General features: G+C 50.6%; 1 protein-coding gene across 2 annotated transcripts; it reads right to left on the bottom strand.

Moving 5' to 3' along the window:
• Positions 1-653: 653 nt before the first annotated feature.
• Positions 654-24435, bottom strand: AXIN2 (axin 2). 2 transcript variants are annotated; one of them, XM_021537041.2, is made up of 10 exons: positions 23611-24435; positions 17524-17664; positions 12273-12375; positions 10271-10411; positions 9582-10069; positions 9286-9468; positions 8783-9001; positions 7867-7962; positions 6382-6549; positions 654-2354 (listed from the first exon to the last, which is right to left on the bottom strand). In XM_021537041.2, exons 1-10 carry the CDS (start codon positions 24432-24434, stop codon positions 2228-2230), a joined length of 2490 nt encoding a protein of 829 aa, XP_021392716.1. In that variant the 5' UTR covers position 24435; the 3' UTR covers positions 654-2227. The 2 variants fall into 2 exon arrangements, with proteins under 2 accessions (XP_021392716.1, XP_077643520.1); XM_077787394.1 differs by having other exon boundaries at positions 9286-9465.

Below are 24435 nucleotides of genomic sequence, written 5' to 3'. Positions count from 1 at the left end.
GCTTCAGAGAGCTGGGCATCACCCTGAGCCCCACAGAGCTGGGCATCACCCTCAGCTCTGCAGAGCTGGGCATCATCCTGAGCTCCACAGAGCTGGGCATCACCCTCAGCTCTGCAGAGCTGGGCATCATCCTGAGCTCCACAGAGCTGGGCATCACCCTCAGCTCCACAGAGCTGGGCATCACCCTCAGCTCCACAGAGCTGGGCATCATCCTGAGCTCCACAGAGCTGGGCATCACCCTGAGCTCCACAGAGGTGGGTTTACTCTGGCATGGCATGCAGTGAGCAGTCCCAGCTCAACCCAGCTGGGGCAGGCTGTGGCCATCCCCAAAACCCAACGCCATGCCAGCGCGTGTGCCGTGAGGCCAGCCTGGGCACCGCCACATCCCCGCGGATGTCACGCCCTGGCTCCATCAGGTCAGCTCTGCAGCGCAGTCCAGAAGCAAGACCAGGTTCAATTTGCAGGTGAGTTACCTGAAGGAGCTGTAAATTATTTAATCCTCACACTGAAGAGCAGCTCCAGCCTTTGCCTTGCCTCCAGCCCCTGCCAAGGCAGGGAAGTTCACCAGCTCTTTCCAGCTACCACCACAGATGAGAAAAACAAAAACCCTTTTAAAGGCATTAAAGGTGAAAAAAAAGTCAAGACAATGTTAATTTGAAAAATATAAAATTTTAATAAAGGCTACATCTCTTAATTACAATAATTATTGTACCAAGTATTTTTTTTTAAATGAAACTCTTTATAATGCATAATTTACAGTATAAGTAGAACAAAATGCCATGGCAAAAGTCATGAGTACAGGACTTGTAATAAAAGGCATAAAATATATTTATACATAAACCCCTTAAACAAACAAGGGAAAGCTTGAACCCTGAATATAGGGCGAAGCATGGTCAGTAACACCATGCAGGCACAGGTACTGTACTGATTAAAATTAAAAAACACTAGAGATAGTGTATTAATATTTCCACCATACATTTTCTACAATATATACAGACTTACACAAAGTAGCAATGGCAAACAGAATGCACAGATTAACTTAATCAACACAAAACCCAACTGTTGAAATGCAAGGTCCTTCTCGGCAAAGAGTTGCTCTGCCCCAAAAACCCCACCCCAGAGAGCTCCAGAGCCTTCACCCACATCTCCCACAGCCCCTGGGGGCTCCAGGTGAGGCAGAGAAAAACCCAGCCAGAAGAAAAACCCCAACCAAAGCCCAGCACACAAGTAGTGCCAACACTGAACAGCTAAAAACCTTCAGCTCTGTGGAATCCAGCAGGATTTAACCTCGTGCTGTGCTAAATATGGACACAGGAACAGGATGGCTCCTACAGCCCTCCCAAGCTTGGGGTTTTGCTCTACCTTGGACACCACTGAGAGCAGCAAGGCAAAAACCTCACCCCGCCAAAATCCATGGACAAAATAACCTGTTGCTGTTGTCATTGTTATATTGCATCTAAATAGAGTTAATGCTTAAGACCTTTATTTTCAAATTAGAGCAGCATAGATTATAATGCACCGGTCTCTAAGTGAATGGATTTTTATTTCGGCTTTTATTATTATTATTATTAATATTATTTCTTTAGGGAAGTTTGATCTTCACTCGGAGAAATACTGGGCATGACCTCACTCCTTCCCTTCTCCCCCTTCAAAAAAAAAAAAAAAAAATCAATGTGCTCATCGCCAAACTCCTAAATTTTAGATAGTGGGAAAACGTAAAAAAATAAAAATACTCCTTCCTCCCCTCACCCCACTTCCCAGCCCCTCTCTTCTCCATTGTTAAAGCAGCATATCCAAAAACTGGACTTAAGGGAAAACAGACTGTTCAATAAATATCAATAAGGATTACTGTTAAGGTAAGCTATACACAGTTTCTCTTAGTCCATAGATTTCAGATCCCCAGGAAATCATATATTATGTATGGAAGTCTCACAAACACGGTCTGCATCTCCAATAGCCAACAGTGGTCATGTTTCTAATAAATAGTCCAGGGTTTTTATCATCTCAGTACCCAACTCATGAATAATAAATGCCATTTTTTTTCCTCTAAGGCTAATTCAGCAAAGTCTTCATAGACTTCACTTTTTTTTTTTCTTCATTGGTTCAAAACTTTTCCTTCAGAGTGGTTGTTTTTTTTTTTTTTTTCCCTCCTCTTTCCTTGTCATCACTACTGTTGTGTGTCCAAAGATTTTCCTAGGTTAAGCTTCCTTGAGAAACGCAGATGCCATCAATCGATCCTTTCCACCTTCCCGAGGATCCTTCCTTCGTACATGGGCAGGATGGTTTCGTCTTCCCAAACCTCCTCGAACACCGCCCCGCAGTCAAACTCGTCACTGGCCTTTTTGAAGTAGTATCTGTGGCAAGGAGAATTAAAACACGGGTTAAAAGCCAAATAAATCAGAAGGTTAAAAGGCAAAGGATGCTTTGCTGGTTCTTTTATAACCACGATGTTTCCAACCTCTCCCTCCTGAGGATGCTCCTTCAGGAACACTCGGGTCTGGTGGTTTGAAAGCATCCCTGGGGCTGCAGGGATGGGGTGGGATGGAAGGAGCAGGGCTGTGAATGCTCCTCAGGGCTGACAACAGCTTCTCCAGTGAGCAGATTACACACACTGGCAGTGGGTATCCCCAGCCATAAAGAAAATTAGAAAGCGTGGCGATTTCTGGTCAAATATCTCATTTAAAAATAAATAAATAGGATTTCAAAGCCAAGCATTTCTTAAGGTTCCCCTCTCTCCCCACCTTCTTTCTTTCATGTGTTTTCTTGTTTCAAAGCTGAAGCCCAACATTAAAATTAGCAACTGTTATTAAAAGGATGGATGAAAAGCAAACCATCCCAGCTTCCTGCAACGCAGGAGCTGAAACTCTGCCGTGTCCCCGCTGGAACAAACATCCCGGGCTTGGAACAACCCCATTCCCGGGTGCAAGCTGAGGGACACAAACTCCTGCTCTGCTTCCCGAGGCTCAGGAGCACTCAGAGAGAGCCTGGTCCAGCCCCAGGGCCGTGACACGGGGAGGTCAAGTAGCAGTGTCCTGCATTCCTGCTCTTTTGCTCCGGGTCGTTAGATCATGAAGCCAACGCTGCAGAGACAAAAAGCACCCCCACCCCTCCTGTGTCAAACAGTAAGGACCCCTCTATTATCCTGAATTAGACCGTTCAGCTTCTTGATTAAAGGTTCCTTTTATCCCGTTTGGAGCTTTCTTCCTTCTAAGGCTGCTTAATTGCATATGCACAAATGAAGGGCTTCCATTCAGAGGGGTAGCATTTAGGGAGTCTGTCCGTCTGCCGCCCAACACCTCCTTGGAGATTCCTGCTTTCCCTTTGCCATCTGATTGCCAGGGATGGAAAATATCCCAGCAGATGGATTATAAAGAAAAAAATATGTATCTATATTAAAAAAAAATATATATATATATATAAAAAAACTAACCCCTCCCTTGTAGCTTCCAGACAACTTAGGTTGGCAGATGTTTGTCAGCAAGAAAGGGGCTTGTAATTATGATTTTCTTTAGGATGGCAAAGGAGATCAAATTAAGCTCACTTTTACTACTAAAACTGGAAGAGCCATAGCAGGGCCCTGGAATCAGACATTTTTATTTAGTGACTTGTTTTATGATGCATTTTAAAAATATCTCTTTATTTTCAGGGACATTAAAATTACTTTGGTAGGGGGAGATAAGATTCCTCTTTTCAGTCAATGAGATAAAACCACCTCCAATTAGTCCAGCTATGTTTAGGATGTATTTTTGTGAAGTCTTTCCAAGCAGAACTGACACATGTTGCATCTTTAATGGTTCAGCAAGGAAAAAACATATTATTTGAGTCCTTCAGAGCCTGCACTCAGGGAAGTCAATGGCCCAACTCCCACCAACTTCCCAAGCTACAGGTCAAGGCCACAACTCCCCAGGACAGCAGCCTTGAAATAAACCCAAAAAACCCAAGGAAAGTTTGAATGAGTTACAAAGAACTTTCCCTTCCCTCTCCCCTGTCCAGATAACAGCCTGTCTTCCCAAGAACTTCCTCCCCAAGCCCAAGCCCTGGCTGTGTTTACAAAATTTTTATTTGAGAAAACACGCTATGACCTTTTACATAATTACAACCTTATTTTGCAGAGAAATAGGGAAAAATAAGACAAGGAGGAGGCAAGGCAGAAAGAAAAAAAAAAAACACCCCCATAACATCTTCAAACAAGTCACTCTGCTCTCATTTGCTCAGCAATGGGCTTTCCATTGAAACATATTTAATGTGGCAAGCTTTGGTTTTTTTTTTTTAATTTTATTTTTTGGGACATCTGGCACCAATCGAGGCACGCGGGCCCGGCCTTGCAGCTCTGTCTTGAACCACTGCCATCCCCAGATTACCCGACACCACCCACTTTTTTCTGTGCGTGTATGTTTGTTTTTTGTTAACGCCATCAGTATTAAATCACTGCTTAATTCCCTTTTTTAATTTTTTTTTTTTTTTTTTTTTTTGGCGGGGAAGATGGGGAAAGCCAAGGCAGCGCTTCCCCGGCGGGGCTCTGGCATCGCGGGAGCCCGAGGTACCCGCCTCGCAAACTGATCCAATCAATAAAGAATTTGGAGAGTGGAGCATTTCTGCATGTCTTTGTGCATTAAATGAAAGGCAAGGGCTTCAAAGACATGCTTATTAAATGTGCCTTAAAAAGAAATCAATGCCAGATGTGACCAAAGCAGTCTAGTTAGTGCCTCCCCGTAACACACACGCCACTCCGGGCACTGCGGACCTCTCCCCTGAAGGTCACCCGCAGTTTCACTCAAAGTCCAGCCAAAAGTCAAAGCTTAGATCAAAATGATTCCCTGGAGGTACACACATTTGTGTAATTAGTTTCACCTTGTGTCTGTGCAAGATAAAATACTGGGCACGTACCCAAATTCCTTTTATAAATTTCTGTATTGTCTTTACCCAGGTGTAAAGGGGTGAGATCTAAGCAAAACGTTGTTTCATCCTTGTCAGTCACTTAAAAACATTTTCTAAAGTAATTACAGTCCGACAAGGCACAAATAATTGCACCTGGAGGGGCTTTTGGGCCACAGAGGTTTCAGGAGCCTAGTCTTGCACTTGGGCATCACATGAAAAATGTCACAGAAAACCAACAAACAATAAAAAATTTGGGTTTTTTGGGGAGGAATTGGGACTACCACTGGGCAGTGGCACAGCAGCGTTGAGGCCATGGAAACTGGTCTGCAAATGAGGAGGAGCACGGTGGAACAGGCTTTAGGGGCTGGAAAATGGCACAAGGGTGCTGGAAGCCCAGGGATTATCCTGCAGGGTGTCCAGGTTGGATGCACTTGCTGGTTGGTGCCATCCAATGGCAGCTGGGTGGGCTGCAAAGATGGTTTGGAGAGAAATTGGAATATTTCAGCCTCACTGTGCGAGAGCCATGGAGAGATCCCAGCTTGGCATCCCCCAGCCTGGGAGTGCCCAGGGTCACCAACCCCTGGCCTGAACAGGTGGAATTTCCACACCTAGAGAGAGGCCAGTGACGAGGCAGCAAGCTGGGAATTCCTTGTACCAAACCAAAAAGAACATTTGTGGGTTAAATCAGAGGCTGCTAGTTACAGGGCAGGACACACAGCTCTCTGAAGCAACACCAAATTCAGCGCAAATAAAAAAAAAAAAAAAAATAGCCCTGGAGAAGTGGCCAACAGAGCATCCCAAGGGTGCCCAGATCCACTGGGAAAGGGCAGCCAAAAAAGCCAATGTGAGGCTCCTGCCACAGCTGAGCCAAGGCAGCCAACTGAGCAGAAGAAGCAGCAAACTGGTTAAACTGGGAGATGGGCGCTAGGAACCAGAGCAGCAGGGATTGTTGGTGTTTCTGAGGAGGAACTGGGTATTGCTGGTGGAGCTTTCCCTGCAGGGCAGAGGTTTTTTCCTCTCTAATGAAAAGGGAGTGAGCTCCATCTCCACGTCCCTCAGCAGCACCATCTCAGCCCATCACTGACCACCATTTATGGCCACACCATTGCAAAAAATAATCAAAAATGAAACAGTTCAACAGTAGGGAAAGCAGGAGGCCAGCACCCAGGTGAGCACTGACCCCAGTTTGGAACCTGATCCCACTGATCCGTGCCTTTGCCACAAAGCCACCCCACATTTCCCTGCTATTGAATCTTTTTGGAGAAGGGCTGGAGCACAGGTCCTAATGCAACTGGAAAAGGCTGGGGTGGAAAGGAGGAGGTGGCCCTACAGCCAAGGCTCCTCTCTCCATCTCCAGTTGCTCCTGCTTTGAGTGGGAAGAGACTAAGCAGATCCACAGCCTCTGAAAATCCAAAGAGTCACTGCAGCAGCCATGCAAAATATCTGCTAATTCTTCTGACTTGTTGTAACACACTAAAGAACAAACAAATCACACATTCTCACCTGTAATTTCCCTTTTTGCTCAGCTGTTCTTTAAAGTGCCCAAGTGTCAGGCTCTGGGCCTTTAACATCCTCCTGTAGGGAATTTCTTCTCCACAAAAAAAATAGGTGACAACCAGCTCACCAGACTGAGAGGTGTGAACAACTGGCAGTTTCTTTGGCTCTTTGTGACTGCAAAACAGAAAACACACACAAAACTCTCTGGTTTTCCATTTGAGAACAGGCTGCTTCACCTCACTCCAACCAGCAGTGGAGCTGGGGAATGCTGTCAGAAATACCCTGAAAATCAGATATTCCTGTACTGCCTGGGAATTGGTTGGGATGTGTTTGCACAGCTGGATTTCCACAGTGGGAATCACAGAATGGCTTGGGTTGGAACAGACCTTATACATCATCAAGTTTCAACCCTCTGCCATGGGCAGGGACACCTGCCACCATCCCAGGGTGCTCCCAACCCTTCCAGCCTGGCCCTGGGCACTGCCAGGGATCCAGGGGCAGCCACAGCTGCTCTGGGCACCTGTGCCAGGGCTGCCCACCCTGCCAGGGAACAATTCCTTCCTAATATCCAACCTAAATCCAGCCTCCTTCAGCTTGAAGCCATTCCCCCTCGGGATCGTGGCATGGCAGAGGGGGAGCTGAGGGATGGAGGTTGGGCTCACCCACCCCAGCCAGCCCCAGGACTACACCCCCAGGATTTTAAAAGCTCTTTTCATCTGCCCTCACATAAAACATCTCCTCATGCCCAAACCCACCTGCAACCACCAGGCCCCAAAGCAAGCCCCCTGCCAGATGCTCCACCCTCAGCACCCAGGTAATCTTGTTTTTCCCAGTGAGGATAAAATTAACTGGATTCTGCCATTTGCACCCAAGCAACGCTTCTTAAAGATTAATTAAAACAATATTACCCAGCAAAATGGCAACACTCTAGTGAATACCATGCAGCCAAATCTACAACTGCTTCTGAGGCAATGTACACTTGGCATGTCAAAAGGTCACAAAGTGTTAGTCCGCAGTAATTTAGTCTTCCTAATTTGTTCTAAGTCTTTGTAGAGTGGTTTCAGAAAAAAGCTGCTAGCAAAGACAGCTGGTGGACTTAAGGTCAACCAATTAAAAATGAAAGGCTCTAGTCAGGTGGCTCAGTCTGGACTTCAAACATTACTCATTGCTTAAGATGAAGAGGGTAAGAAAGAAAACTTTAATTATTTAGGCCATTTTAGACCTCTCTGTAGCAGATTTCTTGTTAAAAGAACCATCCTGTAATTAGACTAATCCAATCTTTGTCCACTTTACAGGAATGCAAGTTAAAAAGAGCCGGAGACAAGATTTGAAAATGTTTTGTTCTTGCTTTAAGAAGAATGTTTGAAAGGGGAAATTTCAGATATAAGAATTTCCTCTCCTTTCAAAGCACAATCCATTTAATGAAAATATAATTATTATATATATACTTTTTTTTACTTCCCATTCCTTTTCTGCACGTGCAATACTCACTCTTCTGTTGTTAGACTTGCATTGCAGAAAGGGGAGCTTCCCCCCTGAATGGCAGCGGAGTGGTTTCGGTCCCTCTGCTGATTTGAGGTTGAACATCTGAAGTGGGGAGGGGGAAAGCAAGTGGGGAAGAAGGAGGGGAGAGAAAAAAAAAGAGAAAAAACAACTTTAAGAAAAAAATTGTTGAAATATAATCTTCTTAATTGAAGTCTCCTGTGGGTCGTTAAGTTCACTCTTTGTATCAAGCCTCACATGTTGTAAACAATCAAAGGAAGAATTAAAAATGCTGTGGGCTAATTTATCCTTCCATACCCAAATGAACGATAACCAGTCCAATTCCCCACTTGGTATGTAGCTGGAGCCCGTCCCAGAGGAAAAACGGGCAAATTACAGCCATCAAAAGAGTGGAAGCAATAGCTTCAGATTGCAACTATTTGTGCCGGTGCAGGGTGGGGTTGGAACACAGAGGCTCGTCCTCCAGGCTTGGCCAGGAGGCTGTCACATGTCCCCATGGGTGTCACAGGTCCCTGTGAGTGTCACACAGCCCCACGGCTGACACATGGCCCCACGGCTGTCACACATCCCTGTGGCTGTCACACATCCCCGTGGGTGTCCCATGTTCCCATGGCTGTCACACGTCCCCACGGCTGTCACACGGCTCTGTGGCTGTCACACGGCTCTGTGGCTGTCACACGTCCCTGTGACTGTCCCATGTCCCCATGGCTGTCCCATGTCCCCATGGCTGTCACACAGCCCCGTGGGTGTCACACAGCCCCGTGGGTGTCACACGTCCCCACGGATGTCCCATGTCCCCACGGCTGTCCCATGTCCCTGTGGCCATCCCTCTGCCTGGGCCGGCAGGACACATCCCCATCCACGCACAGAAGCTCGCCAGCCCCGTCCTCGCCGTGGCCATTACCGTGGCTTCTGCGGCTTGGAGACCTCAGCCAGGCGGCGACACGCTTCCTCCAGCTGGGCCAGGGTGTTGGGCGGCGTCAGCGGGGGCATGGCGGGGTCCTGCACGAAGGGGTGGGCGGGCTGTGCCCCGCGGGGGTGGCCGCCCGTCCCCCACGGGTGGTGGCGGCCGGGGGCCCCCTTGGTGCAGTCGGAGCTGTAGGCCTTCTTTGTGCTTTGTGTGCTTGGGGAAGGGAAGAAGTCGGGTTAGAAAAGCTGGAAAATATGACTTTAATAGCAGCTCCTATTCTGCTCGCTCCCTCTCAAAAGTCTGTCATAACATGAAAGGAGGTTTATTGCCAAAAACATGACATTTTTGTGGTTTTTCTGGTTCTGCGGAACAGCTTTTATATTAAACCGGAGGAGCAAAGAGTCTCATTTGTTTTTAGCGATTGTAAAAATAGACAGCCCATGTAATATATAAATATTTACCGGGAGCGATACTGCTGTAGACAGCTGCGTATTTACCTATGGGCCTTGTGCTTATTTTGTCTCTCGCTCTCCAGCATCCACTGCCAGACGTTCTGCGCCCGATCCGCTTCGCCCCCCGGGAGCTGCACCCCACCGGGGCCGGGCAGCCCCCCGTCCCCGGCCGCCGGGGCCACGCTGTCCACGCCTCGGCCCGGCCTCTTCAGCAGCGTCCCCGTCCTGCTGGTGGCAGAAAGGGACACGAGCCACGGTCAGCCCCCGTCCCCACCAGCCCCAGCACAGCAGGACGATGGGTGATGTTTGGGGTGGCTGCCATGGAGGTGCTGGTGACTTACCCGAAGGGTTCCAGCGGGGAGAGAGGAGGGTCAGTGTTTTTGGGGTGGCCCTTGCACTTGGGGTAGCAGTAGTAGTCGCCGCCCGCCGGGCAGCAGCACTGCACCCGCTGCGCCGCCTCGGCCTCGATCTGCTCCTTCGTCTTGGGCACGGTGTGGTGGTGGATGTAGTGGTGGTGGACGTGCTTGGTGGTCTGCTTGGTGATGAAGCCCTTGCCCAGCAGGGCGCAGGCGGCCAGCGAGGCCGTGCCGGGCGGCAGCTTGCCCGTGGGCAGGCGGTCGGGCGAGCGGGCGCGGGGGCTGTGCCGGCCCACGCCGGGCGACTGGCAGCCGGGGGTCTTCAGCACGCGGGAGAGGTGCTCGTCCAGGATGGCCTGGGGGTCCTCCTCGTAGCTGCCCGAGGGCAGGAGCGACAGCGGGTGCTGGGGGTTGGCCACGTCCCGACTGCTCTGCAGGCTGGCAGGGAGCTCGGAGCCCTCCTTCTCCTCGTCCTGCCAGACAAGGGATGGCAGGCAATGAGTGGAAGGGGCTGGGAGCGCCAAGGTGTGCACAGGGACATCCCCTCCACCTGGACGTCCCCTCCACCTGGACGTCCCCTCCACCTGGACGTCCCCTCTGCCACCCCGCGGGCAGGGAACAGCCCCCTCCCACCGGCCGGGTGGCACGCGAAGCTCTGGGAACGCTAATCCTACCTCCTTGATCTGCTGCAGCCTCTCCTCCAGACAGTCCATGGTTTCCTGCTCCTGCTTCAGCTTCTCCAGCCGGGAAATGAGCTCGGCGGCGAAGGCAGCTGGCTCCACCGGGGTCATCTCCTTGGGAAGCCGGTGGGTCCTCTACAAGGAGCGGGGACAGAAGGCACAAGGCAATGTTTAGCGGGCGGCGCGGGGCGCGGGCGCTTCGCCGCCGCGGCATCGCCGGCCCCGCTACGCTTGTTGTGTCTCCATGTTTGGATGAAAAGACGACCGCAACTAGGCATGGTCTGCTCTGGATTTTTATGAGCTAGTGCTGTGGCCTCATGGAGTGACATCCTCCCCACCAGCGTTTGCCTTCGGCAGGAGCAGTTGGTCGCACTCTGAGGAACCCCGCTTGTTCTCTCTGTAGTACAACCAGCCCATCAGTAGCTACTCTGAAGTAGAAAATCTTCAAAGACTGTTGTCAAACATCAAAAAAAAAAAAAAAAAAAAAAAAAAAACCTCTGAGGTGGGAGGGAGAGAGACTTTAACTAAAGGAATAAAGTGAGTATAAACAGAAAGGAGTTGGAAATTAAAAAAAATAAGATGGGGGAGAAAAAGGGAAAGGAGGGAGGAAAAAAAAAAAAAAAAAAAAAAGAAGTCAAACGGTTGCAGATCAGAGAAGTGCTGGTAATTTATTTCCTGGCTACACACTGGGCACCTTTGAGGTAGTGTTGTCTCAACAGTGTCCTAGATCTCTTCCCCCCCCTCCATCTCTTTGTACAGAAAATGAAGAAAGCTGCTGCAGGCTAGCGGTGCTACACTGCTGAGCTTGGCTGCCTCAAGCAGATCTATCAAGGGAAAAAGGGAACATCTCCAAATCAAGTGCAGAATATAAAAAGGCAAAACGCGAATTTCTGCCAAAAGAAGCAAACATGGCAGGAAAAGGGGAGGAAAGGAAAAAAAAAAGGAAAAAGAAACCACCCACTTGACTCTGCCCTCCCTCCTGCCATCCCCACACACCCCACTCCTCGCCCCCACTCTCTCTCTTTCTCCCCCCCCGAAAGCAGAAAGCTGAACTGCCAACTCTTTCACATACTACCCACCAGATGAGGTGGGGCCTCTCTCCGGCAACCACTTAGCTCCAGAAATGATGTGAGGGTAGAAAAAGGCCACTCTGCTGGAAATTGTCACTCTTACACAAGCTGGCTCTATTCAGTCCCTGATCAAAGCACTGCCTTACAGAGAAAGTCGATTTGCACGCCCTGGGACAAAATAATCTAATTTACAAGCTGAGGCTATAGAACTTTCTTTAGGAAGGAAGGAGAAAAAAAAATACCAAAAAGAAAAACCACATAAACCACCCCCCGACCTTCCACCAGAAATATCATCTATGACTTCTTGCTGCTTTAGACAGCAGAAAAAGGAATTTTACCATATTAATCTCAAGACAAGATAAGTTTACACTTGTCTGTGTAAACAGTTTATTCACTGCAGGAATCGAGAGGCTGCAAGTCAACTGAATTAGCAAGTCAGTGAGTTAATTTTGAAGAGCAGGGCAGCACTGTGCATCAGAACCCCACAAAGCCAGGCAGGGATCTGCTGCCAGCTCTCTCTTCTGGGAGCTCCTGCTGGCCCCCAGCTCTCACACTCAGCTCTCGCAGCGATGCGCACGAGGACCAGCACCACAGCAGTGTCAGGGTGGCAGCCAGAGCCAAGGCTCCCACTACACCCAACTGGGACATCTCCACTTGGGGTTTAACCAACAGGACAAACTCAGCACCCCTGAAAACTCCTAATGAGCAGGTGGTTTCAGGAGGGACCAAGATGTGCCCATGCACAAGCAGGGCTTTGGAACGATGCTGAGAGCACACGGCCCAACACCCAGCAGCACCTCTCCTCTGGCACCAGCCTGGGGTGGGAACGCTCTCCTCCCCTGCTCCCTTCCCTCCACGTGTGCCTGTCCCCAGCCCTAGCACTTCCCACAGCCCACCCAGACCCTGCAGCTCCCTCCTGGACTCACCGGAAAATGAGGTAGAGAAACTTGTCCGTTGGCCTTGACGCTCCGGTGCATTTCCCGCTGGAGCTGCTTCTTGCTCCCAATTCTGTACGGGGGGATCCCATCTCTGCACATGGAAGAGAGGCCACCGTCAGCTGGGGCTGTCCCCATGCCCTGAGACACTTCTCCATCCCCTCTGGAACCACCCAGGCAGGTGCAGGCCCTCGTTCCCAGAGGTGCTGAGCCCTCTGGATGTCACCCGAAGCCTCAAATATCCGGCGGTGTGGGAAGTGCCTGTGTCACCAAAGGATGCACATGGATGTGCAGTAATTAAGCAAAGGCTGAAAAGCTGAAGGCAACTCCACATGGCAGACGTCCAAAGATCCCATCAGCTTCACTTCCAAGGCCCTTCCAACACCACGTTTCTGCTTCTGACCTTTAATTTCACATTTTTCCCCATCCAACTACGCTCTCTAGGACCACAATGTTCCTCAAGCTTGGAACGCCCCATGAACTGCTGGCACAGTGGAAGGACGAGGCTGAGGATGGATGGCCATCCAGAGGCTGCTCCCCACCTCTAGTCCCATTCAAGATCCAGGATGTTTCCCCTGCCCTGAGGCTGGCCAGTACAGGACACCTCGGGGCGTGAACACGGCCATGGCCTGTCCTCTGGACAGGACACTGCTGCCCACAGCCACCCCAGCTCCTGCCAGGAAGCCACGAGGAGAGACCAGGCCAGGAGCTCAAGGCACCCAGTGGGAACAGCCCCCTGCACGTCCCACTCCAGGCATCTTTACCCGGCCACACAAAAAATCACCCCAGTGAGGATGAAAGGGCCTTCCACAGACAGCGGGGCCAGCCGGAAGAGCACGCCTGGAGATCCTGAATGTCTAATTCCACCACTTCCCTCAGACTGCCTGAAGAACCTTGATCTCCGGAGCCATCCCTTTCATCCACCTGCCCCCACACCTGACTCATCTCCTGAGAGGAGAAAATAACTCCAGCCCAAAGAGGAGCAGACAGTGCTGGCCCCACGCTGCTGCCACAGGAGCCAGCGTGGCACAGTGTCCCTGCCTGTCCCCTCCCGTGGCCACGGGGATGGTGGGCAGACACCAGAACACCTTCCCAGAGGCACCATGTCCCTCCCCTGGAGGAGGATGATCAGATGCCACCACACAAAGCTCCAAGCAGGGGATGGCAGAGCTTTGTGAAGATCTTGGCCAAAGCCTTCAGCTGCAAAATCTGGAATGAAGGATGAGAACAATCCCATCTTAATAAACTTGGAAAAATCTTGATAATAAAAATGAGCATGCTGGGAGGCCCTTGAGGCCCCAAGGTGAGCACCTCTTCTAAACACAAGTTTTTGAGCACAAGTGACAAGGAAAATGAAAGCAGCTGATTGTCCAATACCCCCACTGCACAACATGGGGCTCCAGGAGCTTTCTGGAGGAGCAGCCCAGCACAGAACAGCCAACACAGCCACTGGTGGCCACCAAGCACCTCCCTGTGAAGCACTTCTGCTCCATAAACCCATGGGGCAAAGAGGCTGGGGGCACATGACATGTCTTAGTTTGAGGGGAGGATGGGGGAAAAGCAAATCTAAGGTGCAGACAAAACCACCTGCACCTTCAGAGGTGTGTTTGTTAACTGGGGCTTCCCCAGACAAGGGTCTCTTAGGGAAGACCTTCAGCACAGAGAATGCCCAGTAAAACAGGCATTTCAAAGGGAAGTAAAAATGCCAGCAGGAGCATATGAACCCAGGGGATGAATCCCATGAGCACACTCAGTGGAAAAGGAGATGTCCTCTGTCCATGAAGTCCAGGAGGCCAGATGGGGAGGAGCAGGGAAGCAGCTGAAGGAATGTGTGTCCACCACAGGGATACAACCAGGCAGTCCTGCAGCCCTCCTGCATTCCCCACCTCCCTCCTCCTCTGCCAGCACTAGGTGCTGTCCCCAGCCCCTCTGCTGTGGCACACATCTCCTTGTGGGGTACCCCCAAGTTCCCAGCTCCACAAGGATCATCTCTGCCCAAAGGGACAGTCCTGGGGCAGGCTATGGAGCAGGAGTTTGGACTTCACTTGTAAAGGAGGAGGAAAAGCAACACTGACCCAACAGCGTGGGCTCCTCACTTCACTATTTGTTCTGATTCAGGTTGATACACGAACTGCTCCTTCCCCCTAAAATTCCTCTGGTTACAGCAGAGAGCCCCACATCAAACCTTCAGCTCCCTGCTTCCACAGCCCTGCCCTGGCAGAAGAGCTCTGCAACTTGTAACAACGTGCAGAATTTAAAAAAAAAAAAAGAAAAAATCCCAGAGGTATTTCTCCAGGATGGGAAGGCTGCGCAGCAGCTTGGGAAAGTCGGTCTGGGGAATGGGAAGGGACTGCAGCAGCCACTTTGCTGAGAGCTGTCTAAACCCCTTCCTGGAAAACAGGGGGAAAATGGACAAGGCCAGGGTTGAAGGGGTGACCAAGTGAGCCCTGACTGCAGAAGGGACAGATGGATGGAGCTGGAGCCACCAGCAAGAGATATGGGGGGCAGGGGGAGCCCTAATGCTGAGCAGGGGAAAGTTCCTTGGAAATGAAAGGGCTGAACTTGACCTGAGGTTTCGGGGCAGGCCAAGGGTTAACCCCAGCTCTCCAGGTGCCACCTCTCCCCTGCTCCAAAAGCCAGCACTTGCACTCACTTTCTTGGCTACTAAAAGCTGCGGGCTGAAGAGCTACAGAGTTGAGGCACTAAATAGTAGAGTTTAATTATAAACATTTCAGCTAACCAGGCTGGGGCTAAGCCAATCTGTTTCTGGGGGAAACACTAGTTTGAAGTCTTCTACCCAGTCAGCTGCCATTTAAGCTGAGCCAATTATCTTAGCCTTTTGACTCAGATGTGCCTGACCTAACCTGAATGTAGTTTTACTGCTGCTTTGAAATATCAGACTCATGCGCATATGCATTCACTCCCATCTTCATTTGGCAACGGCTCTGAAACAAGCCTCTGATCTTGCCAACATCAAAAGCCTGGTTTGTAAGATAAGGTAATATTTGAAGTTTGCTCAGCAGCATTCCCCTGTGTCCAAAGTAAATCCATAAATAAGATATAAGCAAATAAAAAAAAAATATCCCCTTTCCTCCCCCCCTGCCCCCCCCCAATCAAGAAATGGAAATAGAAATTTGCATGATGCATTGTGGCTACTACAAAATATATAGGGACAGACCGATCCCTGGCTTCTGGAATAAAATAAAAAAGGCAGATTACACATTATTTGGAGATTTCTCCTAATCCCAGTGCAGTTCAGACTTAAGATTTGAAAAAAAAAAAGCTCCAAACTCACTTTACTGCTGTGTCTGACAGACTTTTCCAGAACAAGTTTTTCCTCTTCAGTTGATACCAATATGAGCCAAAAGAACTAATTTGCATTCACACTGCTGGAACAGAACAAGGCCCCCGTTCCAGGGGGATAAAACCTGACAGGCTGAGCACCTGGGCTCAGCCAGGGAGGGTCTGTGCCCCCATCACCTCCAGCTTCCAGCAGAGCCCGTGCCAGGAGCACCCAAAAATCCCAACTGCTCCAGAGATGCTGCCAGCAGCCCTCCTCCTCTGCAAAGGAAGTTTTGCAGCAGCCTCACCTTTAAGCCCAGCCTCCAGAAGTGCCAGTTTACCTCTCCCAGCTGCAGAAAGCCGCAGGGTGCTGCCAGCCCGGAGCATGGCACAGGAAACCTGCCCCTGTGCCAGCCCCGGCTGCCCGCGCCCCCAGCCCGGAGCTGCGGGCAGCTTCACCAGCCAAGCTTCCCCAAACTCTCACAGCCTGCGCGGGCCATTGTTACAGCAGGAAAAAACAGGCAGCTCCTTTCAGGCGCTGCTTTATGGGGAGCTCCTATTCACTTGTTCAAGCAAATTTCAAAGCGGGCTGCTGCCCTCTCATCCCCGCTAAGCTCCCCTGGACTAACAATGGGCTGAAAGCGATTCAGTTAAGCCTTTCATCCACCATGCACTTTATTTCTCACTCAGTGCTCTCATCTGTATAAGGCCTACAATTGGCATTGCTGTGAAGAGAGGGTATAATCCTAGCCCTGTGAATCCCAAGTGACCCTACACTGGTCCAGAAATGACTAACCCAATGAATGCTCTGTTGACACATGATCACATACAACCAGAGCCAGCAAGAAGAAATAAAGAAGTCACCCTATGATTCAGCTCTTTTATTTAATGCCAATATTGTTCAATAAGGGAATCTGCTGGGACAACAAACTATTTTTTTTTCCCGTAATATCAGTTCAAAACACACATGTGTGTTAAAAAAAAAATAAAAAGGGGCTTTTTGTTTATGCATCGAGGATTTTTGGTAAATCCTGTTTTCCGTTGTGCATCTTCACGCATGTTGACTTCAAAAACCCAGCATGAAAATCTCTCTGAGGAGCACACAGGGACCACTGGACATGTCTGACAGAGACACTGAGGAAGTTTCAAGATGAAAGACCAGCAATGCAGCATTCTGCTTACACGTGGGCTCTTCTACAGCACTTAAGTGAAGACCATGAAACACAAACAGCAACATCTGCCTTCTGCTCAGCTGAAGAAAATGGTCCTTAGGAGCACTAAGTGAGCCTCACTGTCCTCTCTACAGAAAGAAAAGCACCATTTCTGCCCTGCTGGAGAAGCAAACTGACAGTCAAACCTTGCTGCCAGCTGCACACTCCTCAGCAGCCAGGAGAAGACAGATCCTGCAATTCCTGGGCTCAGCCACAGCATCATCTCTCATGCCTGTATGCTCCTGAAACACCCACACCTGATCCATACAGCTCCATCCAAATGGCTCTTTGAAGACTGCCCCAGCCACACTAGATGAGCAGCTATTTGCCCCTTCGGGTCACTGGCCCTATTAATGTACATTCTGACACTAATGACAAACGTTAATTACAGAAAGTACTTCCTACAGGAAGTAATCTCCTCTTTGATGACTGATAACTAGTTAAGGGAGCCTGGCCTTAAGACAAAGGCTCAGGGAGATTCATTCACTCCTTGGGTTAGTCAGGCAGCACCACGAGGCAGGGCAGAACATGTTTGCTCAGCTGCAGTTGCAAAACGGCAAGAGAGGGATTCCCGATTTCCCTGCATCCACTACCTGCGGTGACGGCGCGAGAGAGAAAGGCTGCCATGCCCTGGCTGGGGCACACACCCCCTTTGGGTCGAGCAGGGTGATGCCCATCACTCCCCTAAGCCCCACAGAGCTGATTTGCAGGTGTCCCATCCCAAAACATGGCCAGCACCAGGTACTCACACGCTGCTGTCCGTCATCGACATGGAGTCGTCCGTCAGGGCATCGCTGGAGATTTCGCTGTCGTTGGCGCTGGTGGCCGGCGCGAAGACATAGCCCGAGTTCACGTGGTAGGGGTTAACGGGGTCGTTCCTCTTGAAGGACCTGGCACAGGCAGAACAGGATCCCAGTTACCACCAGTCCTGGGCTACACGGCAGCACCATCCTTATGGGAACCACGCTCAACCTCTTCAGAGCCCACCAACCATCTGCTGCTCAGACCTCAGCCAGCACACCGCCTAAACCAGGACACTCCGTCTAAACACACCCAGAGCACAACCTTAAAGACTTTTAGTGTCTTCTGAAGTGCTCTAGAAAATCCCAGGAAGCGCCTCTGCATCCTTTGATACCCAGAAAAGCTCAGGCCTTAAGGCTTGGTACTGCACTGCTGAGGTCAGCAGGAGTTTTGCTGTTGGCACCAGCAGAGAAAAGTCCAAGGAGTTCACAGCTCAAGTCCCACTGAAAGTCACAAGAAGGAAGCCAACAATGTTTAGATCTACTTTGAAGACAAGGGTTAGGATCCCTTTGGAAACACAAGTTATTGGTGTCTGTTGCCTGAACCAGGAGAACTGCCTGGACCTACAGGGCAGGACCCCCACACATCAGAGGGACAGGGCAGGGCTGAGATCTGCTGACCCAGGCCTGGCCTCCCAAGGCTGGACGCACTATAAAAACATTTCCACTGTAAAACACACACCAAAAAGCCCAGCTTTTAGCAAAACCTCCTACTGGTGTTTTTTGGCATAGAGTTGGGTGGGGAAGAGGAGGGTGGATGGAGATGTGAGGAGAGGCCAGCACATCTGTATTAATGGGCACGTGGGTTACTGACCCGAACACCTCCCCACCTAGAAAAGCAAACCCTAAGGCCAGCCTGGATGTCTGAGCTGAGCACCCAGGAGCAGCTCTGTGACACAGGCTGTGATGGAGCAGGGCCAGGTCACCATGGCAGGGTCACTGCATGGGGGGCCCCCCGGGCATCCCCCTGCCCGGGCATCCCCCTGCCCGCTGCCTCCACCACTCCAACTTCCCAGCCAGGACCAATACACATATCCTGGCAGGTGATAAGGGGATTATGCAGGGAGGTTTGGAAGCTGCATGTTAAGGTGCACATTTTGTTCCTCTTCCAGGGCAAGATGGGGTTGTTAAGCTTCTGCTTTTGTATATCAAAGCAAAAGGCCATGTCATCTGATAAGGACTGCTGATTTTAATAATTAGGGCCACTTACCCAGGACTTGGGGGCCTAAGGAATGTGCCAGCAGGCTCGGCAGGTTTTTTCTAATGGGCTTTCCATCTCCCTGCCCCCTGGGGCTGGAGGGTCCAGCTGGGTTGAAGTGACAGCAACATCCTCCCACTGCCCTCTCTCAATCTCCATCCTCATCCCTGTGCCCCCATCACCCCATCCCTCCTCCCCCAGCAACAAATCAAGCTTAAGCCTCAGTGAGGCTTAAGTTTTTAAAAAATAAGGGGAAGGGGAAAAAAAATTGAAAAAAGGAGGGGGAAGGCTGGTGGGGAAGATGGGCCTCTCTGGTATGAGCAGTGTGGGGCTGGCTGCAGGCAGGTATTCAGCCCAGCCGGGCCTGCATTCCTTTCCAAGGAGGCCAAGGCATTTCTGATGGGGAGATCAAGATGTTAAAAAATATATAACTGGGAAGAAGGGAAAAAAATGAGATAGTAAGGAATGCCACAGGAAAGAAGTTAAATCTTCAAAGACAAATGAATTCCACATGTGGGTGAAAACAAAGTTTTCCTGCTGCTACTACAAGAAAGTCCCTCTAAAAACCATGGAGTCTTCTGCTCTGGATCAGGGGGATGTGCAGTCCCAGAGACCCCTCCTAGGGCCCTGCTGGGCTTTTGGGTCAACATGTGAGGGATGCAGCTCTTCCCACTCTTTGATCTGAAACCATCTCAGCACCTGAGAGTGCATCTGAGGACCACAAGGCTCAGGATGCTCCACGAGGCTCAGGGTGCAGGTGCTCCCCAGCACAGGACCAGCACCTTGCTGGGAGGTGTCTGTCACCCCTGTCACACCCAGGGGGTGGATCTGGCACGCTGCTCTCACGGCAGCATCCCTGCAGAGGCTGAGCTGGGGGCGGAGGCAGCAGGTCCGTGTGGCTATGGCACAGGGAGAGGGAGGTGTGTCCAAACATATAATTAGAGAAAGTGGCCGGAACTAACTCATCTTCCCAGCAGCACTGCAGCATCACTCACCTACCAACACCTCGTGGACAAGGAAAAAAAATAATAACCCCTAAAGCTGACATATTTTTAAAGTCCTCATCCCTCACCGCCCCACAGAATTCTCCCTATCCTTTCAGAAAACCAGTGGGGGCTGTTTTGCTACATTTAATGTTTTTGGATTTCCCCCCCCACCGCCCTGCTTTTTTTAATTTGACCACCTTACTCCAGTAATTGCACCCAGATGCATCAAGTTGCCTGCAAGGGTTTTAAATTCCAGGGAAAGCGGTGGTCTCCTGCCACAGATGCTGCACACACAAACACAGCCCAGCTCCAAACTCAATATGCAAAGTGTTTTCAGCTGTCAGGTAGCAGTTGCTCTGGAGCTTCAAGGAGAATGTCTGATGTTTCTCAGCCTATTCTTATCTTGATGCGATGACACACAGCATGTAACTCTCTCTCTCTGCTATGTTAGGCAATGGCCATATCAGAGGTATTATAATGCCATGAAAATTTCAGAGGGGCTCCTGGTTATATCCCCTGTTATGAGGGTGCAGTTTCTAAGTGTGGGGGGTGGTTTTTTTTATTGTCAGATTGCTTTTAGAAATAAAAGCAATTGAACAGGTCAAACCACAGGCTTTTACACGGAGAGAAAAACTGTACAAGGAGCAGTTGGAGGCAGCACCGAATCTCATTAAGTATTTTCTTGGGACAAACATCACTGAGCAACCATGGGTTTAAAAACATTAAAAAAAGGGCAAAAAACCACACATGCACAAACCTGAAAAAAAAAAAAGTATATTTTAACACAACTATGTTAATCACAGCTTCCACACTCTAATTGTAGAACACTGCTTGGAGCATAGCTTTACAATGGCATCATTTACTTTGATAATTGAAGCCAATCTTGGTTCCAATAACTTCACACACAAGGAGCTGCACCAGCGGGTCCTTTCAAAGGCCAGGAAGCACTGGGAGCCGGCAGAAGGCCATCTGCAAGCCCCAGCAAGGCCAGTCCCACTGATGTTGGAGCCTAATGGGAGGCAGATGAGTCCACCTTGGGCTGAGCAAAGCCACGTTACCCCGGCGGCACAGCAAAGGAAGAGGAGCTCTCTGTGTACACAAAGTCGTGCCTGATAAATTTAGAAACGCGTATAAATAATAGCTGGAATTCCTGGAGCATGGGGCCAGGTCCAGCACAGCAGCGTGGGGAGGCCAGTTTTAACCACACCACAGCCCAGAGGGGAGGGGAGTCGCCTGGGAGGACAAGAGGGAGGTCCTGCTTTTAAAATATTCCCTGTATTAGGGCTCCAGATACACAGCCAGCAGTTTGCAAGCGCCTGCTCCCCAGCCAGGTGCAAACTCTGTGTTTTCACTTGACTTCTCCTGTTCCTGTCCATCACCGGCACTGGGGCCAAACAAAGTCTCTCAGCCTGTCCAGTTCCTGCTGTCTCCCGTTTGCCAGGGTTTGGCCGTGACTCCGTGCCCGGGGATTTCCAGGTGCTCTGCCCTGCGAGCACCAGCCTGGCCTGGCACCGCTGTGCTCCCACCTGAGGTGGGCTCAGGGCTCTGGCTGGGATAATCACATTGAAACCCACCGGAGCGAACGGCCAGAGCCTGCACAGCCCTTCGAAACCAGAGCACACTGAGCAGAAATTCCTTAATTCCAACACACACATGAGGGAGGTGTGGTTTGGCCACTCACCAGGAAAGACTTTGTGCAAGCTTCAGCTCCAATCCTAGCCGCGATCCTAAATGCTGAGTGATGAGAGATAACCCATCCATATGCTCATCAGCTTCGAGCACATGCACGCACAAGTGGCTGCACAACTGGAGGAACTGAGCAGCATCTCAGCTTGACCTCCCCTCTCTTTGCATTGAGATCTCTTGGCCCCGTGGAGAGCAAAAGCTCCTGGAAATTCAACAGAAGGTGATCAAAGCAAAACGCACTACCTAATGTCCTAGGAGGGCAGATCTGACATGTGAGGAGCAAGCTGCATTAATCCCTGGACAAAAAAGAAAAGAGTGGGGGGAAAAAAAAGAAACGGAAAAAAAGCCCAGCACTAATCAGGCAAGCAGCCACAGCACTGCAAGAGCTCTCCTGGACAAGGCACATGTGGGTTTAGCAGGGCCTGCAGCTCTGGTAGAACATACAGCCAAGCCCTTCCAGCTCTGAATCCCAACAAAGGCTCCGAGATGAAAGCATCAAACATCCCCCTCCTGGAAAGCCAGCGAAGGGCAGCAGTTCAAACCAAGTTCTGGAGAACAGCAGATGCTCAGGCAGAAAGGCTCAGGCACGAGATGAGGATCCCAAAGACCAAGCCCTCCACACAGCAGCTGCCAGCGCTGCCCCACGCAGCCCCTGGCAGGAGGGTCCGGAGCCACACCGGGATGCAGAGCATCCCTCTAACCCCACGCCGGGATGCAGAACATCCCTCTGTCCCCACGCCGGGATGCAGAGCATCATCCCTCTGTCCCCACGCCGGGATGCAGAGCATCATCCCTCTAACCCCACGCCGGGATGCAGAACATCCCTCTGTCCCCACGCCGGGATGCAGAGCATCCCTCTGTCCCCCAGCACCTCCATCCTGCCCGCTGGCAGGACAGCCCCCGGCAGGCAGAGCACCCAGGAGGCTCCGGAGCAGCCTCCGGGGCACGGGGGACCCTGCCAGCACCCCACGGCACAGCTGGAAGCTCTCCGGGGGCAGGAGGGGAGCGCTCCAGCGAAGCCTCCCCGGGAGAAGCCCGATGCCCTTTGATGTCCATGAATCACAGGCACACTCTCAAAATTCCTGTAAACGAGATGTCAAACACTCACCATACCAACCCCCAGGCTGCCGGGCCGGCGGAGGAGAGCGCACATCTGCAGCAGAGCCCTCTCCTCTCAGCCCTGATTCAACAATCCACATTTATGGCAAGGGTGGGGAGAGGAAAGAATACATTTTCAGAGGATTATACAACTCATCATTTGCTCATCAGAGTCTCTCTTTCCCATCCCCCCCGGCACTTCGAGATGGCTCTTGCTGTCCTCACCCTCACACCGCTGTGCCATCAACATTTCCAACAAAAGAGAAGGCTCTGGCAATGCAGATGCACCCCAGGACCAGGGCACCAGGACAGGCTGTCACCGCACAGCGTCCCCACATCCCCGTGGGGACAACCACCTCTCAACCAGCCTAACCCTGAGCTCACGGCCAGGGCACCAAAGATTTATCATTCCACACCCGGAATGATACCTCTACCACCTTAAAAACTCAAATTTGAGGGATCCTCCTGAATGCACTGGCTCCAAACCGCCCTAGGTGGCTCTGACATGACACCGACACCCCACGCCATGCAGAAGCTGCACATCACACACACACACAGCGTCAAAATAAAAGCAGATTCTGCCCAAGTTGCAGAGTTTGATGCAGTCAGTGCACACATTTCCTCTTCCACGACCGCACAATTGCTTCCCACGTAACCAACATCGTTAAACACCGGTTGATGGTGGAGTTGGGGAACTGGTAGGTTACATTATTCATGTGTCTCTGTGATCCACTCCACTACTGCTCTTAATAGGTTTGAAAGCTGAACCAATAATTAACGTATGTCCGGAGGACATAGTTGCTATGAAGTTTTTGATCTATAAAAGAACTGAAAGAGCCAATAGGGCTTCAGAGCACAGGATCCTGTTTTGCTCTGTACAGGGGGAAAAACCCCACACTCAGACAACACCCCACAAATTCCAGTGTTTGGAGGTGTGGGGAAGCAGCCGTGCTCCGAGCCCTTCAGTCAGCCCTGCCTCCCCTCGACTCCCACCCCAACAGCCTGGTGAAAAACACTCTCAAAGTCCTTAAAGTTAAAACCAAGCACAATTTCCAGGGGTTCCCTTACCTGTATCCGTTCTCGATCGTTTCTGTGGCTCTGACATTCGCTGTAACCCTCAACGTCTTGCTGGATAGTCCAACTACCGAAGGCAAGATTTTGTTTTTAAAGTCTGCACAGCTCCATTCCTCTTCTTCATTCAAGGTCGGGAGATAGCCACAGACAACTTTTAAGCTCCCCAGTCCATTGCTGTTCATGTAAGCGGGATTCTCTCCTCCACTCCGTACATATTCGAGGTATATATCAGAAGTTAAAAACATCTGGTAAGCATTTTCCTCCATCACAGTCTGAATCTCAGTCTGTGCCTGATCAAACATGATGGAATCTATCTGCTGCTTCTTGATGCTGTCCCTTATGTAGGTCTTGGTAGCAGGTTTGAGCTGCTTGGAGACGATGCTGTTGTTCTCGATGTACCTTTTGTAAATAGCTTTGGCTACTCGTAAAGTTTTGGTATCCTTAAGGTCCATCTGCCTGAAGCCATTGCAGGCAAACCAGAAGTCTAAGGTATCCACACATTTTTCCCTTTCCAGAAAGGTCCGAAAAAGATAGGCACCATCTTGATCTCCCAACAGGGAATGCAAGGATTTGGTCCATCTGGCCAGAGGGGAGTCTGGGGACGCGCTGCCCTCCGGCTCCCCGAGTCCGTTCTCATTCCTCCGCGGGGCAGGAGGCACCGGCATGGCCTTGAAGCTTTGGCTTTTGGGGAGAAACGAGCTGGCGAGTTGCGGGCATGGTGCTTCTCCTTCCTCCCCCGGGACAGGGGGTCGGGGGGCGTCTTCCCTGAAGCTGCTGCTGGGGTCTGGGAGGTGGGCGAGGACCACGGCGCTGCTCATG

This window comes from Lonchura striata, chromosome 19 (genome assembly GCF_046129695.1).
Source record: "Lonchura striata isolate bLonStr1 chromosome 19, bLonStr1.mat, whole genome shotgun sequence".
NCBI classification, from domain to species: domain Eukaryota; kingdom Metazoa; phylum Chordata; class Aves; order Passeriformes; family Estrildidae; genus Lonchura; species Lonchura striata.
Note: the sequence above shows the minus strand (reverse complement) of the source record. Positions and strands in the feature narration are given on the sequence as shown.

What these genes read in the sequence shown, in the direction of transcription:
- AXIN2 (XM_021537041.2), bottom strand. Translation starts at nt 24,434, where the DNA reads ATGAGCAGCGCCGTGGTCCTCGCCCACCTCCCAGACCCCAGCAGCAGC. An exon ending in TTTCTCTACCTCATTTTCCG is followed by an intron (nt 10,412 to 12,272) that starts GTGAGTCCAGGA and finishes CGCTCCTTGTAG; the next exon opens with AGGACCCACCGGCTTCCCAA. An exon ending in GCAAGTCTAACAACAGAAGA is followed by an intron (nt 6,550 to 7,866) that starts GTGAGTATTGCA and finishes TCTGTTTTGCAG; the next exon opens with TCACAAAGAGCCAAAGAAAC.